The 18972-nt window shown below is 33.8% G+C and overlaps 1 protein-coding gene across 2 annotated transcripts in view; it reads left to right on the plus strand.

Annotated features, from left to right (window-relative positions):
- The window catches only part of ADGRA1 (adhesion G protein-coupled receptor A1), a 258712-nt gene that overhangs the window by 126063 nt on the left and 113677 nt on the right, over positions 1 to 18972 (plus strand). The window contains exons 8-11 of one of the 2 annotated variants that reach the window (XM_051618700.1): positions 9912 to 10076; positions 13459 to 13657; positions 15016 to 15165; positions 18427 to 18588. In XM_051618700.1, coding sequence (XP_051474660.1) covers positions 9912 to 10076; positions 13459 to 13657; positions 15016 to 15165; positions 18427 to 18588 — 676 coding nt within the window. Of the gene's footprint in view, positions 1 to 9911; positions 10077 to 13458; positions 13658 to 15015; positions 15166 to 18426; positions 18589 to 18972 lie in introns of those variants that run through there. The other variant, XM_051618701.1, reaches the window with a different exon arrangement.

Genomic DNA, 18972 nt, shown 5'->3' on the forward strand with positions numbered 1-18972 from the left:
CTTGGGCGTGTGCTGCTTAGCAATTTAAAGATTTCTGAAGCTACTTTTGAACAAAGAGGTGTAGTCCTGTTCCAAAAGCTGTTTATTCAAACATTTTTAGATGGTTATTTTTTGGGTAGTTCCAGATATTTCTGGATGTCGATTTATAATACAAATATCATATTTAACCCTTCTGTTTTATCAACTGGCACAGCAGAAGGATAAAATATCCAAATGTGTATTTTATGTCTCCTATGATAAAGCAGAATAAACTAAAATAAATGTGGGGTTTTTACAATAATTAAGCTAAAGTTTTGAACTGTATTCTGGCCTGTGACATTATTCTTGGCAAAGATTATTCCCTTATAGGAGATCTTGAGAAGGTGTTTTCAATTCTGTTGCTAGCTCATATTTACCATTTCTTGCCAATGATAATAGTATTTGATTTGCTGGTGTTGAACTTTCTGTCATTATGCCTGTGTATAAATGTCATAGTCACACATGAAAATGTAAATGTGATGTGGAACTTATTTCCTATGATATGTGAATGGACCTAGCTAAAATTGTTACTTGTGCTTTCATTAAGACAGCCTAATTTCTTATGTCTAGAACGTTAGATTAGCAGTTTAATCATGATAAGCGACCTTGAAACAATCCATATCCCTAGAGCCACAAAGAAGGCAGATTAGGTAAGACTGGCTGCAGCACAGCATCTTTCCCAACATCCCCACTGTTCCCTTGCAGGGTTTCAAGAGGCTGGCAGGATAGTTATTTGAATATTTCCCTAAAAGAGAAAATATTTTATTTTTATGAACAAAGCAACTCTACAGTACTAAAGAGACTTGAATTATCAAGAAGTTTCTTTCTTATTTGCCCCATAGACTATAATGAGAATCTGTAAGTCATTTTAGGTGTATTCTGTAAATACTCTGAAGGAGTATTTAACAGTGCTTTTGCCCGACAGTTTCAGTGGCTGCTCTGGGACCATAACAATTCACAAGTGTTTTTTCTGAAAAGATTGAACTGTGCAGAAAGTTAAGAACCCACAAAAGTGAGTGTTGCAATTGAAGCTAACATGCTCTTAACTAAACCAAGGATAGCAGGAGTTTGTATCAGATGTGTTTTTCGGGTGTAATTTTTATTATGTTATGTAGATAGATTTGCCACTGGAAATACAGACTATTAGGCCTCAGCTGTGATCCCCACAAATAGTGTTTTTTGATTAAATTCTCTCCAAAGTGTTTAGTCTACTAAATATGGCTGCAAAAAAAAGTTCTTAAAAAAAAAAAAAGCACCAATATAGGATGGTCAAAAGTAAACAATGAAAAAACAACTAATTATATAGAAATAAGAGAATATGAAACTACAGCTTTAGGTTTAACAGTTCCGGTTTAACAAGGATAGGACTTACAGTAAGAAAATAGATTTAAAAATTTATATAAAAAATATGTGTATTCATTTCAGAAAGCTGCTTTTAGAGGCATATGATTATGTGAAAATCTACAAAACTTCCACCTGCAAAATAAATGTCTGATGACAAAGAAGAGTTACAAATCATGATCCATTTGTATTGTAAAAGTGAAGAAAGTAGGAGAAAAAATAAAAAAACAATGCAATGTTGTAAATTAAAAATTACAATAATAATTTTTGTAATCTAAAGGGTTTTTTTAGTCCAATTAATAATTTTTAAGTACTTGAAATTATCAATGCAGCTATTAGTAAATAATTTGGAATTTGGCTGAGACACTTTGTCTAAACAAATAGGGGTAGTTTAAGGTATTATTAGTGAAAGGAATAAATATTAATACAAATGGATTCCAGGAGTAGAATGGTGGTATTTTGACAAGTTTGAGATCCAGGCAGGCATATCATATAAGAAAGAAGAAAACACTTTGAAAAATTCTAGGAGAAAAGGAAAAATTCTATGCCTATTTTTTGTGGAAAGAATCCAAATAACCCCTGAACTCTCTTAACAGTTTGTGACAAGAATACATCTGGAAAAAACATGAGGCAAGTTAATGATAGTGGTTTGGACTGATAGTAGATTAAGAACAGTCTGAAAATGAGCTATTGTTGATGGCCGTGTCGCAAGGTTGGTTGCATAACTGGAAATTCAACTATGTGTGAAATCATGGCAAAATATTATTTACTCCACAAAAGATTAACAAAAATAAATGTTAGAACAGATTAAGAAAATCTGCTTCAGAAATGCAGATATTTCACAGGCATTTCATGTTCTGCTGTCATGAGCATTTGGAGCTGAGCAGCTGTGGGTCACACCGAGAAGCCAACAGAAATCAGCAGAAATTGTTTAGTACTGATATTTTGTTGGTTCACCTAATTGACTCTATTTGACCTTTCGATCTCAAGCGGTTAGGAAGGAAGTGAAGCAAAGTAACCATTTACATTGTAAATCAATGTTTCTGTATTGTTTTGAGATTACTTTAAGCGAAGTTGTAAATGATATACACTGCTTATTCAGGCATTGCAAGCAGCAAAGGACTAGTGACAGGTGTACCTTTACCAGCAAAGTTCTCATGTATCAGGAAGATACTATTTAAAATTATTGCAGAATATTTGTTATGAACTGTGCAGGCTAAGGGTTTGATTATCTGAGATTAAGAGAATCTTCATGCAAATTAATTTGGATGATTTGTTAAACCTAGCTTTTTCTCTAAAAATCTTTCAATTATCTGGATAAAACCCAATGGCAATTTTACTGCTAATAAATTTGGGGAATAATTGAAAAGATAACCTGTCGAAAAGTATACCAATAGTATAAAAAGCAAAGCCAGCAACAACAGTTCCTTCAGCCATTAAAGGAGTGATATAAGAATTGTGCTGTGCCATAAATACTGTAACTTAATTTGGGTAACTTCTTCTCAATCAAACATGATTGAGATGTAGATTTTTTCACAAAAATATATGTATTTTTGGCTGATAGAATAAAAGAACCTTAGAAAAACAGTAAGGCACAATTGTAAAAAATGTTGATGGAGTCTTTCTAAAAGCACTTCAAAAGAGTACCTTGATACTGAGACCAGATTATGATATCTTGCACTAAATTTTGATTTCTCACTTTCATCTCTGCTTATTTCCTGCAGCTATGTATGGTTCCACCCAGTCACAACACTGAAATGAAATCTTAAAGTTGGTATTAAGAACAAAAATTTGAAGTTTCCCTCTGCCCAGGAGGGAATCAGTAGTGCTTTCTTTGAATTTTTAGGGCCACAATAATTTTAATGTGGCCCATCAAACAACTGCAGCCATACAAATTGCAGCAGCAATTTACAGTGAATATCCCAGGACTGCCTTTTTTTAAAATTGCTTTTCCTATCAACAACAATGTAAGTTATAATTATACATATTCTCTCAGTTTAGGCAGTAGTTTGTAACCCTGTGCATCATCTGTGATTATCTAAGTAATTCTGACATGTCCAGACTCTGATGTACTCCTCTCAGATCAGTCAACCTAGATACTGGTGAAACAAACCGTTTCTTTCAAGCAAAATATATTAAAAATATTAAAACAAATAACTGAATTAGTTTTTACTTTTCATGTTACTTCAATGTATTCAACATGGAGAATGTGTTGTAGGACACATTCCCTATGGACTTTTAGAAAGCTTTTTTACTCCATTAGCACACCGGAATTCCATGAATATAGGTCCCAAGCCCTCCCCTTCTTTCTCTCTATGAGATAAAATAACCCAATATTTAATTGTTTACGGTATTTTTATCGGATGGCTCCTGGCCGTCACAAATTAAAGTTTACACTATATACTGGAGAAAGAATAGAGAAGGTTCATGATGTTCTTGTGTAGGAATCTGCTATGTCTTGCCTTCTTAGATCTTTCAAAATTTCTTACAGACCAGCAAATAAAACAGGTCAGTATTCTAGTCCTAATTTGCAATTTCTGTATCCCACAAAGTATTCATTAAATAATTAATTTCTGCATTTGAAACATCACTACTGACAAGGGAGACTAGGAAATTCTGTCAAAGTAGTGTGCATTTGACAAATAATTTGAAATTGTAAAATTAATGTAGTAGGTTTTTTGGTTTGTTTTCTTCTGTGCGTTGTTTGGGGTTTTTGTGTTGTTTTTTTTTTTTTTTTTTGTTGTTTTTTTGTTGTTGTTTGGGGGTTTTGTTGGTCCCAGTGGCACACAAGCAACCAAGAATTGGCCTAAGTAGGTTAACATGAATCATCTGCTAAATATTATACTTTAAAAGATTTTTGTGCAATTTTGGCTATTGTTATAGTGTTATTTTTGTCTAAGAACCTCTAATAGTACAGATCACAAGTTATGCTAATGAAATAAAGCTTCCTCTGGCTATAACATTGCACTATACAAGCTACTTAAGGGCAGATGAAAGGCGTACAGCAGGTGTAGCAGCATTTCTCCAGAAGACTGCAGTTGTACAAAACCTGCAGTCAAGCATTTTTCTGGTAGAGCAAAATTAATAAGAATAAACTCATTTGAGCACCCCTAAAGCTTTCACCAACAGAAAAAAATAGCTGTATGGTAGACAACTCCTTCATGAAATACTTTGAATAAGCCCTGGCCCAGGTGTACTGTCTTCAGCTTTGTATCACTGTGCTGTCACAGACCTGCCAAATGTCTGAAGGTTTCTCCAGGAAGAAAAAACTGAGTGCTCTAGAGCTGTTGATACCTTTTAGCTTTACGTTCCCAGCTAGCTTAACTGGCATGTATTGACTCTAGGACTGAGAGTATGAAGCTAATTGCTAACATCCTTATGCACATTCTTTGATGCAACACAGTAGCTCTTTGTTTCTACCTGACAAGCTCAATGAGAGAGGACAAGGCTCATACAATAAACTGCTTTTATGGTATGTTGTAGAACTGTTTAGATTTCTGACTGTTTCTGAAAATTATTTGTTTAGCCACTCTTAGTAATATTTGTTTTCTCAATTTTAAGGAATTGACAACATGTAAATGTAGGTCATAGGTTCTCTGCTTTTCGCTGACAGAAAACACATCACACTATTTGGCACATGTTTGCATAACAAATGGATAATTTTAGCCTGGGATAACATTCACTGCATTTCAGTGAAATTTGAGCAATAAAAAGGAAAATAAAGTGAGATGGTTTACTAACTGACATATAGATCTTCTCTCCTGTTTTGGAAGTAGAGTATTATGTTTTTGCCAATATATTTTCATTAAAATTAGGTCCTTTCCACTGACATGTCTGAAGTCAGATCCAGCTGTTGTCATGGTCCTAGTATAGTGATGAGAACAAATAAGCTGATATATAAGTTGCAGTAACAGTGTGTTATAGCCCATTATGTTTCTTGGGTAGCTACAGATGACATTAAATGGTAAGTTATGCTTTGTTTTCATTTTCAATCAGAAGAAACAAAATAATGTATTGAATTTCTTAGATGTATGACAAATTGATTACACTGAATATATTTGCTAGAAATCGAGTACCAACTTTAATCTTCCTATTCTCTTGCTGTTGCCTGGACACAAACTTTCTTTAAATAACATCGGCCTTCTAAAGCCATTTATTTCATGGGTAAATAAGTAATTTTGTCAGAGATATCAGGCTAGCAATTTAGGTTCTGTTAAAGTGCCTAGATTTATACATTCTCTCTTAATTTTCCATGTTTTAACCTTATATCCCCTGTGAAAGGCTGCCTTCTAAGCAGCAGTGTACTCAGGAGACCACACTAATTTGAAAAATTCTCTGTTAGTATTAATAATTTAAGAGTATATTGGTTGTAGGCAGGTTATACAGGCCTTCTGCGTGAACTGTAGAAAAGCATTTGCTATTTATCTGTCTGAAGAAGAATATGAGGAAACCTAGATATTATCTGTGTTTGAGTAATTAATTTATTTTTTTTTCCAGGAAGGAGCAGTTGGTTATTCCTGAGTCTTACAGGAATTCAAGTCAGACTTTAAAACCTTTCTTGTGAAAAGCCAATGAAAATATGATTGTTAAAGTCTCCTCTTTATTTGTTCCTCTTTTTCCAAGCATCCAAATAACTCTGGAGCACCACAATAAATGTCACTATTACTTCAGGACATGGTTGAGAAACTTTGCATAATGAGACCTGCTTCTGATTGTTTCATTAGCTATGCATAGCTGTAGCAATGCAAAACTATGCCTCAAAAAAAAATCTATTGTCATAGGTTAGTTGATTACATGAGTATATCTTTCTCCTAAATTACAGTTCCTCTCTTTGTAGTGACCAGTGCTACAGGCTTCTATTGACTGCTAGAACAACTATTTCATGCAAATGCATCAGCTGTAAATTTTAATTTTTTAATATGCCAGTCATCACATTTGAAAAAGGAAGCACACCATGCATGGAATTTCCCAGTACAAAGTAGTACAAAGTGGTTTCATTGAGAAGGCCACTATAATTTCAAAGGAAAGTTTGAGATAAGCTTGCTGGTCATCCTTTTATTCTCAGCAGGCATCAATCCTCACATTAATTTTGTTCTTGACATCATCTCATGAATGTTTGACTTTGTTTTATGTCTGGGTAGGTAAAAAATTTCCACAAAATTACCAACTCTCACACCTTTGAGAAATGGAATATGATCATGTAGAGAGGATAGGAGCTCTTTCCGAATCACTCTACCCTTAGGAAAGCTGCATAGTAAAGGCAAGATGGTTTATTTTGTGGCCTGACATTTATTAGCTTCTGTGAGATGGGATTATCAAGCAAAGTATACAGCCAAAGTTGCCATCCTCTTTTAATATTGTTCTGCTCTTGTCAAGCTCCTACACTGGGGTGTCCTGGCATGTTCTTAGGTCCTAGGGGAGATCTTGCCTTTTATATAGACTGGCTGCAGCGGCCAAGAGAGACTAAGGATGCCTTTTCTATTAAGAGTAAGAAAAAAAAATGGAACTTCTGGATGTAACAATGCCAAGACTCAAAATACGGAACTGACCAAATAGAAAATTTTATGAAGAGGTTTAAAATTCTGTACAAGCAAATCTTTCCTTTTGGTCTCCCAGGACTGTGAAGTCTCCAAGGAATGTAAGTGGAAAAAATGTTAAAGAATTAAGTTGGCTGCTCTTTTTGAGAACTAAAAAACTTTTTTTTTAATCCAGTCCCCCAAATTCTCCAGGGGTATAAGATCAATTTATCATTTGTCATATCCAGATGGTAAGTAAATGAACAGTTTCACCATTGGGCTTGCTATCCAAAATATTCCTGGAGGAATATAAATGAATGCATCATTTGCATTGGCCAGATGGCAATTCAGAAGAAAATTCCATGTTCTAGTAACTATGCAACTTCTCTATCACAAAGATCTGTTCTGGCTTATTTTGGTTCACCAGCTGAAGCAAGAGCCATAGAAGACTGAAAGTGTAAATGTGAGGATTTACTTGAAACAGTGTTCAATTTTTGTTTTTCTAGCAGAAGCAACACTGATGTTTCGGTAAATACTTGCCTGTGAAACTGGGAATCTTCTTCTAATGACAGGAGATCTATTTAGTAGCAGATAAATGTGCATCAGAACACATATAAGCAATTTAAATATATAAATATATATTTTTTAAATAAATACTAATATTTATCTTCAAATTGATTTCCTTTAAAGCTGTTACTGTGCTCAAGTATTTCATTTACCTAAAAGCACCATGGTTCCCAGTTTTATCAAATCTGTATTATTAACAATTATTGATATTTTATAGAAAATATATCAAAACATCAGCCCATCTATTATACACTGGGAATTGTCTAGGTCTTTGAGTCACAGGTAAAAATTATGCTGCCTCTTGTTTCAGTAAAAAAGAATTTTAATGGATAGTTGTTTTAGAAGCTTGGGGAATATATGGTTTCTCAGCTGCCTATGAAGATGATAGGAGATTGTTTTGACATATGAAAAAAAAGATTTAATTAAAATGTATTATCAGGTAACTAATTTCACTTAAGCATTTCAACCTGAATGTCAAAAGATGTACTAATAATTAGCCAAGAGGCTTCTGATATTTGGCTTTCTCATCTAAGACTTCTTAAGAGAAAAGTTACTTCTTTGACATGAAAATATTCAGCTGCTCTGAGAACGGCTAGTAATTCATTTTCTGTATTTTCTACAAATTTAAATTCTGTAAATCTGAAGTAGGGACTTCCAAGGTACTTCAAGCTGAAAGCCATGATAAATAGGAACAGTGTGAGATTTTTAGTTACTGTTAAATGGTAAATTTCACTACCTGGAGAACTACACACAAATTTTAAAGCTATTTAACTTAAATCTAAGGCTATTTACCATGGTTTGCTTGTTTTCTGGGGACCAAGATAGTGTTCCTGTAGTAAGCACTTGAGAAAATCACCCTTCATTTTATGCCTGTTCCAAATGGAAAGCTGCATTTGTTGCTGTCTAATCACTTCCTCCTGTGACTGTGGTCTGCTTTCATGGGTATCAGAAGTAGTCCACATACAAGACAACTAGATTTGATCCTTTCTTGTAGGCAAGTTAAGAAAAGTGCATTTATTGTATACTAAGGTCTGAACTGAAAATGGACGATATTTTAAGAGAAATTTAAAAGAGAAATATAAAAATAAATTATATGTAATTATTCTGTGTATATCTTTCAAAATGTCAGGGTCTTTAAAAAAGTGCCAAAGGCCACAAGTAGAATTTTTTTAGGATTCTGTTTTAAATCAAGACTTGAAATAAGTTTAGTAACTTTTAAATTCTGTGCTTTTTATTTTGTTCCTTCTTTTTTCTGACTGTGCTCCATTTCTTACAACATAATTTCTAATTTTCTAAACCACAAGGTATATTCAAAGAGGAGCCATTTATCTAAAGTAAATATTTCAGGTAACTACTACCTTTTTTCCTCTCCCAGCTACTTTCAAAAACTGTACCTTCTTTTAAACCATACTGAAAATTATTTCTAGCCCAAGAGAAGGTTTAAGATCTAATGTATTAGTTTCTTAAAATGCAGTAGTTTGCATTATTTTTTTCTATGAGATCTATGGAGTTACAGGAATTGGATAAAATTCTATCCCTGATGAAGTAAATTGAAAAACTAAACTTGATTGACTTCTTTAGGGCCTGGTTTACATCCATTACAGGAAGGAAAGCTTAGTGCCTGATTTAAAACATACAGAAAATACTAAGCACAAGAGTCATTGATAGTTTCAAATGTTTTTGAAATTATTTCCTCCTTCTCTAATTACACATAGAATAGTCAGCTTAGGCAGCTAAATGTTGGTATGATGCACAATGCTTATATTGTAAAAGTAGCTACAAAACATCTCTATATTTAACTCGTCTAACACTCATTGTGAAGAGTTAATACAACCATAATTTATTAATATTATTAACTACATTTTAGACGTCGTGGAGGGCAGCATGCAAGACATTCATGGGTAGTGAAGTACTGAAAGAAACATCAGTGTTTGCCTCAACTCATTTTGCGTTCATCAGGAAACTTCTATATGACTTCCAAGGTCAATGGCTAATCTAGGAAACTTTACTTATACCACCACAGGAGCAGCAGATTCTGCTGTTGAAATGCCATGAGAGCTGCATTCACAGCTGAAGGGAAGCATTCTCTCTCAGCTGGTTACATTGTCAAGTTGAAATGCATTTCTGACTTTCAAGTGCTTGTTTATGCAACAAAAACCAAACCCAAACAGATATTTTATAATACTTGGGGAAAGAAGTACTGTCATTGATACACACCTGATATACTTTTTTGTGATGATTGCTAATCTGTTTTATAGCCTGTCTTGATCTGAATGGTCAATCCAAATTAATGCTGCTAAAATCTCAATGCCAATCACCCTTATGTTGTTGGTTCTTATAATAACATAGAGCAAAACCTGTTTTCATATTTTCATAGAACATCTCTGAAGATAAGTTAATGTCAGAAAAACAATTACTCAATCTCTGTGTAATTAAATACTTAGAATAATTAATATTATATTTTTATAGTGAACTTATCCTATCCAGCATTGATATTGATGCAACTGGAGACTGGGAGTGTGTAGTCAACAATTCCTACGGAAACACCACTAAACAAGTAGAAATTGTGGTACTTGAAACAGCTGCACCCTACTGCCCAGCAGAAATAGTTATTAACAACAAGGGAGATTTCAGGTATGATTTTCTGGTTTTGGAGTATGTTTCATATATTAATATACATACAGACCATAATCCTGCTTATATGATACTACAGTGTCAGTTACGAATATGTCACTTATTTTATTTGTCATTTTAATCTAATATAGTAGGAAGGAGGAGCACTGTGTGATTTTTATGAGAAATGGCAGCTAGTGATTCAAGAGCAGCAGAGGTCTGTGGAAGTCAGAGAATCTTTCTTCTAATTCTTCAAATTCTAAGTTTCAGATTATGGATAATTTCAAAAGAAGTAGCCTCTTTTACTGCTAAATGAGAGAGGATTTCAAGTTGTACTTGGTCTTTTCTAAATTATAGAATATAATAACACTGCATTAAAGCATTAGAAGAATTAGAATCTTCAGTACTTTTCTAATCTATTCAAGTTCAGCTGTTTTTGTGCAGCTGACATTAAAGATAACAAATAACATAAAACTGTTAGTAAAATATTTCACTGAAGGGGGAATCAAAATAGCAAGTAAAACTACTTAGTAAACCAAATATATAGTTTGAGGTGAGCTTAAGGACACACGCAGTTCCACCAATACATCACATAATTAGGAAACACAGCAGTCCTGCCATCTGAATCTTAGACTCTGCAGAGTTTAGTTAACTAAATGTGACTTTTGTTTCATCTGTACTTTTATCTACATATGTTGGTGCATTTTTTAAAACTTAAATCCCCAAATACTGAAAAGCAAATTAAGGATTCTGTAGAATTTGGTATTGTTTTCAGTTAGCTCTAAAATGCTCCAATGTTATGCATAAAGATCTTAAACAAAATACAATTACCTGCTTGACAATAACACTGATGTATGATGGCACTCCCATTGAGGTAATCAAAAAGGCAATTTGTTACCAAGTCAATTGTAATAAGAATTCAGCTTGAATAGTTAATGAAAGAAAAAAAAATATATGACAGTTGAAGCTTCTCTTAAACACCAGAAATTTCTGCAAATCCTTCTGACCTGAAAGCATCTCTTCATATTTAATGTTACCTTTAAGCCTTTTTCAAAGGCCTTTTTCTAGTACTTCTTGTGTTTGAATAAAAAGAATTATTAGAAATAAATGGAGAAACTAAGTCACATAGTCCATTTTCTTTTTATTATGAAGCTATTTTATACTTTGTTAATATTGGTTTCAGTGAGTATACCACATTTGCAGGACCTGTATTTATATACATTTTTAATCCATACATATGGATTAAAAACTATTAGAGATCTTTGACAATCTCAGCTATAGATTCTTTTGTCATCACAAAAACTGCCATTGTGTTTTCTCACAGTTGATGTGTTTAAATGTATTTTTAATTTTTATTAGATCTTTTTAAATATGTCCTATCTGATAATGCATACTCAACGTTTTAGATGACAACTGTATGAAGTTCTTGGTTTTTCCCATAAAAGGACATATTTTTCTTCATAAATAAATATATATAAATTCTACAGACTGCACAAACTAATACCAGGGGCATTTTTGGTCATTTTATAGAAATCAAAAGAACATGGGTGCCTCTTTTTCACTCCCATTGATCATCTTTATAGAAATACATATACATTTGTTTATGTCTATGAAAAGGATGCTAAGACCTTAGGTTCTTTTTGCACTTGAGGGAATTAATTTAAAATTATAGGGAATTTATCAGGCTTAAACTCAGCATTAGCACTTGAAATTTTTCCAAAGTTTTATCCTCAGAGATGCAACTATCACACCAGTAATTTTTTTGTGAAGGTCTTTAAAATTGTAATAACATAGCGAGTACGTAAGTAGAGAGAGGTGAACCACAAAAGCAAAGCTAGAAAGAACAGTTCTTTTATTGGGCAAAAGGAGAAAAAAGCATCAACTCTTAGGGAACTATGGTCCTTTCATGTGACCAACCTAGGTGGTATTTATAATGGCACATTGCATTAAGAATTAGGTGCTGTGGGCCAGAATGAACTGCTTTTATGTAAGAAGAGTTTTTCTCTATCATGGCCATATTTTGTTTTTGAGCACTCTGTAGGATCATTCTGAAATACAATTGGTAATGTTTTTCTGTCCTATCATTCCTATTCATAAAGGCCAAATTCTGTTACCTGTGCTAAAACTAGTTTCAGAATTATCTCTTTAGTTTTACTTTTGAGGTGTGGCCCAATTGCATTAATGTAGATGTTCTACTAAAAATAGTATTTCAGCCCAGAGGCAAAAGGAGAATTTACTCTTGTACATACTTCATACTTTTTGTGAATGCCCTTTCCTGTTGTTTTGGTTTTTTTTTTTTGCATCAACTGTTTTACATCACAAAATGTATTATTCCAGTGACAGTTAGCTGTGACATATAAAAATATTTTTCTTCTTACCTTTTCTTTGCTTGAAATGAGAAAACCTTACACAGCCCAAAACCTGTCAGTATATTGTGTGACAATATTCAAGTGGATTTGCTTTATGTAACCAAGAGGGTCTAATATATGTGTTTGAACAAAGGTGCGCTGTCAAGGTGGCTTCACTGGCAGGCAGAATATTTTTATGATTGGTCGGGTTCAGTCATTTCATCAGTGCAATTAAAGAAAGAACCACATCATTTTCAGACATGCTGACTTTTTGATGATATTCTTCTGGTTTTATTTGATTTTCCCCAATTACCTGATCCTGCTATGTTCATACTAGCCTGGAAATGTCAGTGGATTTGGTACCAAAAGAAATAGAACCCAGTTGTGCCATTCTAGAGAATGCAGCAGATACACAGAAAAAGAGTATTGCATAATAGACCCATGAACTAAATAGAACAATTCTGTCTGCTTTTGATTTATATTTAAGATTTCAAAGCCTGTTTTGGAATCAAAATAAATAAGATATACCTAAAAAGTTGATTTTTGAGGGCTAGCTCCTTCCTCCTCCATGAGACACAATCTCAGATGAAATTTTGTTTATTGGTTTCTGATGCATTCAGGAATTTATGCTTTCTGGGACATTGTGGCAGAAAGGGCTTTGTAGTGTTGGGCCTAAATGAATTTTTTGAACTGACCTTTTGAGCATTTATCTTTTGAGCACTTAGTAATCGGTTGGGGGTTTTTTGCTTTACGGACTAACTGCTCTGCTTTGTGCAATCTGAAAAGATGAATGTAAAGAAAATGTCAACCATATAGATTTCAGCACCTTAGACCTTCCTGGAATTACTGCAGAATTAATGTGTGGCCAACCAGACTCGAACCTCTATGATTTTGATATTTTCCAAGGGAAAAAAAAGTAATTTATTATGGAACGTAATGAGGTAAAATTTAAAATAGCCTTTTGTCTCATATATTCTGCATATTGTTGCTATATTATAAGTTGCCTGAAAATAAGATGTTTCACATTCAATTTGTTGTTATCATGTTATTCATAGATGGCCCAAAACTTTGGCTGGGATAACAGCTTACCATCCCTGTCTGCAGTATTCATTTAACTCCATCGGCTTTCACAGTGGCGCAGAAGAGTCCAAGGCATGGCGTAAATGTAATCGAACTGGACATTGGGATGAAGAAAACTATTCTGAATGTCCTTATTCACAAGAAGTAACTCAAGTTCTTCATGCTTTTAGTCAGGTAACATTATGAAATCAAGGCCTTCCTTTCTCTAGTACTGATTTCATTGAATACCTCACAAGAAAATATCTGGTCAACCACAAGCCTGAGATAGCTAGGCTTTTAGCAACATGTTTTATTTGAAAGACAATGTGCTTGCTAATTGAAGTTGTAGTAGGAAAAAGTGCACATCATTTATTGCCTTTATTTTTATTTTTTTTTTCCTCTCTGTGTGCTTGGAGTCTAGATGACCATTAATAATATTGGCAGGGTGATTAGTGCTCCGTTTCAGTCCCCTCATGCCTTCCCCTAATGCATTTGTACCAGAAAGGTGTGGATTTCTCTTGAAATCCTGTATCAAAGTTTTGTCAGCTGAAGTATCTTTCCTCATTGCCATTGTCCATAATATACTTAAAAGAGCTGCAGAATGACGTCTACTTTAGAATGCCTTCTCTATGTCTTCCAAAACAGCAGTGCCTTAAATGGTTTTGAATGGATAAGTAAAAGGGAGAAGAGATTAAAAAGTCAATGTATAGAAATTGAGGAAAAAAGAGCATAATGGGGAAAAACACAGGGGATGACATAGACCTGTAACTGCTATACTGACTTTTATCACTTCAGTTTCCTTGATAGTTCTTCTTCCAGTAGTGCTAGGTAGCATTACAGAAAATTAGTTTTCAGATATGTTCATACTTAAATAAAGTCTATATAAAGAGAGACAGTAGAACTATAGGATAATAGGATTTTAAAAAAATAAATTAAAAAAAATTGGAAGGAAGAACTCCACAATCCAGTCCATTCTCCTGCTCAAAGCAAGCTAATCAATGAGGTTAGGCTAGGTTTCTTAGGGTTTTAACCACTCTGTTTTTTAAAAGCTCTTAAGAAGAAAGCTCCACAACCTCTGGGGGTAACCTGCTCAAATACCTGACTTTCCTCATGGCAGAAAATATTTCCTTCATAACCAGTCTGAACTTCTCTTCTTTCAACTCACTACCATTGTCCCTAGTTTTTCCCCTGTGCACCACTGTATATATGAACACCCACTGATACTGTTGTTCTGAACATACAGGCAAGGTAAGCTTAGTAGCTTGGTACAGTATTTTATTAGGCCAGTTGGTTACAGTCTACAAAAGGTAGACAAAAATCTTCAAAATTTGTTGTCCCATTGTGGGCGTATCTTCAGACAATGGCAATGAAATCTAATACCTAATGCTGAAGATTTTCCTATGCCCCTGAAACTTGTGTCCATGATACTACTGATGCATATTATTCCATTTGAAAATCCATCAAGCATTATACAAATGTGTGTGATCTCTAGTTTTTAGAAGAGAACAAAGCTAGCTAATTTATTACACCTAACAATTCTGATGTATTTTCAGATGCACATCAATTTGACAACCGTGCTTGAATTTTCCCGCCAGCTGACGACCTACACAAGAGGTGCTTCCCACTTTGCAGATAAAATGGATGTAATATATTTGGCTTATATAATGGAAAAGTTAATCGTCTTTGTGGATGCAGTTGAAGATGTAAGATATCTTCTCTATGCTGAAAAAAAGTATCACTTACAAGTGAAGTCTTCACATATGGCCCTGTACTTAATATATGCAGGAACACACTGAAGAGTAGCTTCGAAAATTGATTGCTGATGTTCTGATTGCAGATGTTCTGCATATACTGTGATGTGTTTCTTTATGCCAAAAAGGACAACTAAGCCACCTCATCTGACTGACAAAAGCACTGCTTCTTAGGAATAAAATTTGATTTTCAATAAGCCCCTTCCTTAATTTTCTTTCTAATTTTAATTTCTACCATGTAGAACATGAGAATGACCTCACCAAGGTGCCTCTCTTTCTGGCCACTGGGGTTCCACATGCTTCTTTTGTTTTCTCCGTTTCATCAGGATGTTTGAAAGCATTTATTAGCATTACTTTATGTGAAGAGAAGAAAATGTGTCTGCAAGTACAACTTCTTTTAGAAACTTTTAGCATAATGTATGACATTTTTACGTGGAAACCTAATCAGAGAGTTATGCAAACCCTATGGGAAAAAAAGAGATTTTCATAGAGAATAACAATGTTCATCATAGCTTTTACTGTTAATTTTCAGGGTAACTGCTTGCACAAATATTTCATAACCTGTAATTTTTGTACATATGATAGCTATAGTTAAAACATGTGTTTTCTTTTGGTTTGGCAGTGTTCATTCCATTCTGGCTCTGGGGGCTGTAACAGTTAACATTTTAGTGCCAATTTGATGCCAGATGTAAAGTGAATTCTTAAGTGATCTCTAAGAATCATGTTTCAAAGCTACAAGTGTATTTTGACTCAAAATCCTGATAAGATCTTATTGCTTCCTGACAAGACAAAAATTTACCAACCAAAAGGAACAGTTGGCTTTACCCATAAAACCTCTTTGTTTATCCATTAAAACTGAGCACCATCTCTAATATTTTAATTGATTTCTATTACCTTTCAAACAGGTTTCAGTTTCTGGTTTGCAGTTTTGAAACATCTGTGTCTCCACCACTTGTCTCTACATTTCTCACCTGATAATTCTTCTATTTTGAGCTTAACACTGTTTTTATCTCTCAAGTTTCCTAGATAGGTTCCTCGTTAATAGAGCTCTTTACTAATATCCATTTCTTAATTCTCATTCTTAAAGTACAAAAATACATGCGAAGTTAAAGTGTCAGTAATTTCACACAGGAGGCCTCATTCATGTTATTATAAATAGGATTGAACTTCATTACATACAAGGCAACATATGAGCAAAGGTACATTAGTTTGAAATTGACTAGCAGCTGAAATAACAGTTATAAAACCATTAGAAATTAATGAAAATACATACACAGAAGTTTTCTATAATTTATCGAAGTAATTGAAAAATCATTTTAGTTAAACTAGTACAGTTTCTGCATGTCCTCTCTAGGGAGTGTCACTCCCAATCAGCACAGGATTTTTAATTTTGGTACAATTTATTGGTACTTTGTCCTATCTGGTGATTTACCTCTTAAACAAGAGACTTTCAATAGCTACAATGAGGCCATATTTGCACTATACTACAACATTTTGCCAGGCCGATGTACATGTATTACCCAAATTTTTGAAATTTTTAATGCTGTGGCTTCTCTTTAATGCATTTAATTGTAATATCACAGAATCACAGAATATTAGGGATTGGAAGGGACCTCTGAAGATCATAAAATCCAATGCCACTGCCAAAGCAGAACCAAAAACAAACAAACAAAAACAAAAACCACCAACTAGGGCAGATCACTCAGAAAGACATCCAGATAGGTCTTGAAAGTCTCCAGAGAAGGAGACTCCACAACCACTCTGGGGATCCTGTTCCAGTGCTCTGTAACCTTCACAGTAAAGAAGTTCTTCCTTATGTTGAGATGGAACTTCCTATGCTCGAGTTTGAATCCTTTGCCCCTTGCTCTATTACAGGGCACAAGTGAATATAAATTACTTTCTCTTCTTGTTCCTCTACTTTTGTATATTTATAGACTATTGTTTTGCTCTCAATAAGTTGCTGATTGTTTTATGCTTTGATAATTTCTCATTAATCACTCCAGTCTCTTAATGTGTTTTATTATTATTCATATCGATAAATCTGTTTGTCACATTGTCAAAAGCCGTCTAGAATTAGCTAGCAAATATGTTCTTAAAAAACAGATTAAATATTTCAGGAACAGTAACATAAAATTTCACATATAGTGGCATGTCTTCTGTGTACCTTGCTATGCATGACAAATTTATGTATTTTTATTGAAAATGCAGAACTAACTTCACAACATCAGTCATTCCTTAAACATTTTTCACTGTTGTTGAATTTCATTTTCTCCTTCCCACTGAATTTGCCACATTTTCCTGTTTCTATTAGTTATACTTTTTAGCCTCTTGAACTTCTCTTTATCTATATTACTTCCAGTTGTGTTTTTTTCTCTTCTGTATAAATTTTTATTCAGGTTTCTTTGTGACAATCTTGTATATTTCTGGCATACCTTTGCCTTCAAAGATAATGGTAATGTTAATTTTGAAATCCCACTGAAGTTTTAGAATTTAAAAAAGTAGGTATTTTCATTTTAATTGGAAATAATAATGATAAAAAAATATTCACAATTACATTTATTCTTTCTAAATGTAATGTACTAATACAAAGTTGAAACACCTGGTCATACTTACCAAAATCTGCAAAACATCATCTGGCAAAACAAAGATTTATCACTTTGAGTTAACCACAAAAGTGAACTAAAACATTCAAAGCTATATGTTCACTTTCTGTATAGTCGATGAGATGATACAGGTTTGTATCAACAGTTACACCTCAGTAACTCTGTAATATTTATCCCACTATGTCTGTAGCAAAAATGTCTTTCAAACATCTCTTCCCTCTTTCCCACCCCTCCCCTCAAAGGACCTGAGATTAAACATAAAGCAGTTCTTTAGAGGCACATGATCAGTTTTAAGTAGTATAAGAAAGGTGGTGATATTTCCTTTATTCCATTTATCACCCAATGAGAGACTCAATTTTTTTTTGTGGTGTATCTTGAAGATAAGCTTTAAAACTGGAAATAAAAAAGCTTTTCCTCTAAGTCAGTTTCACCTTACTTTTCTTGGGTTTTATTTTTCAGTCAATTGAATTTTCTTAATAGAATTGTGACTGTCTTTGAATGATGGTTACCAAGAGAAATAAGGTGCCTGCTTGCAACTGTACTCTTGTGTACTCTTTTCCTGTTTTTGTGGGGTTTCCAGACTACCAATTTTGGGTTTTTCCTCCTCTAGGTTGGGGATGCTCTCATTGAAATTGCCAGCAATATAATGTCGGTTGACGACCATGTGTTGTGGATGGCTCAAAAGGAAGACAAAGCCTGCACCAGGATTGTACGATGTGTGGAACACATTGCAAGTCAAATACTAACCAGCAATACTCAAGTTATATCAAAGGTATTTCATAAAATGAGAAATATTTTTGTCAGAATTTCTTTTCAAAATGTCATTTTTCATCACAATTTTTACAACCAAATAGTATATAGAGAAGTGAGATGGTGTAAACCAGCATAGTCTATTTTGTGGGTATACCTGCAGTCTGTGTCTTTTATATTTTTTTTCTTCTCCTGGATTCTGTTTGAAAGACCAAAACTTTTTTTTTTTTCTGTTACTGAAGGTATTAAAGTATTTCTTATTGACTTTGATTTATTGTATTTATTCTTAGAATAAACTGTTCACAACACTATTTTTCTAGTGTTCTTACTATTCACTCAGTTTCTATTGTTCTTACCACTATAGTATATGGGTTTATGTTGAAAGGTCCAAGTTGACTAAATTTTT

Source organism: Apus apus, chromosome 4 (assembly GCF_020740795.1).
Source record: "Apus apus isolate bApuApu2 chromosome 4, bApuApu2.pri.cur, whole genome shotgun sequence".
NCBI classification, from domain to species: Eukaryota; Metazoa; Chordata; class Aves; order Apodiformes; family Apodidae; genus Apus; species Apus apus.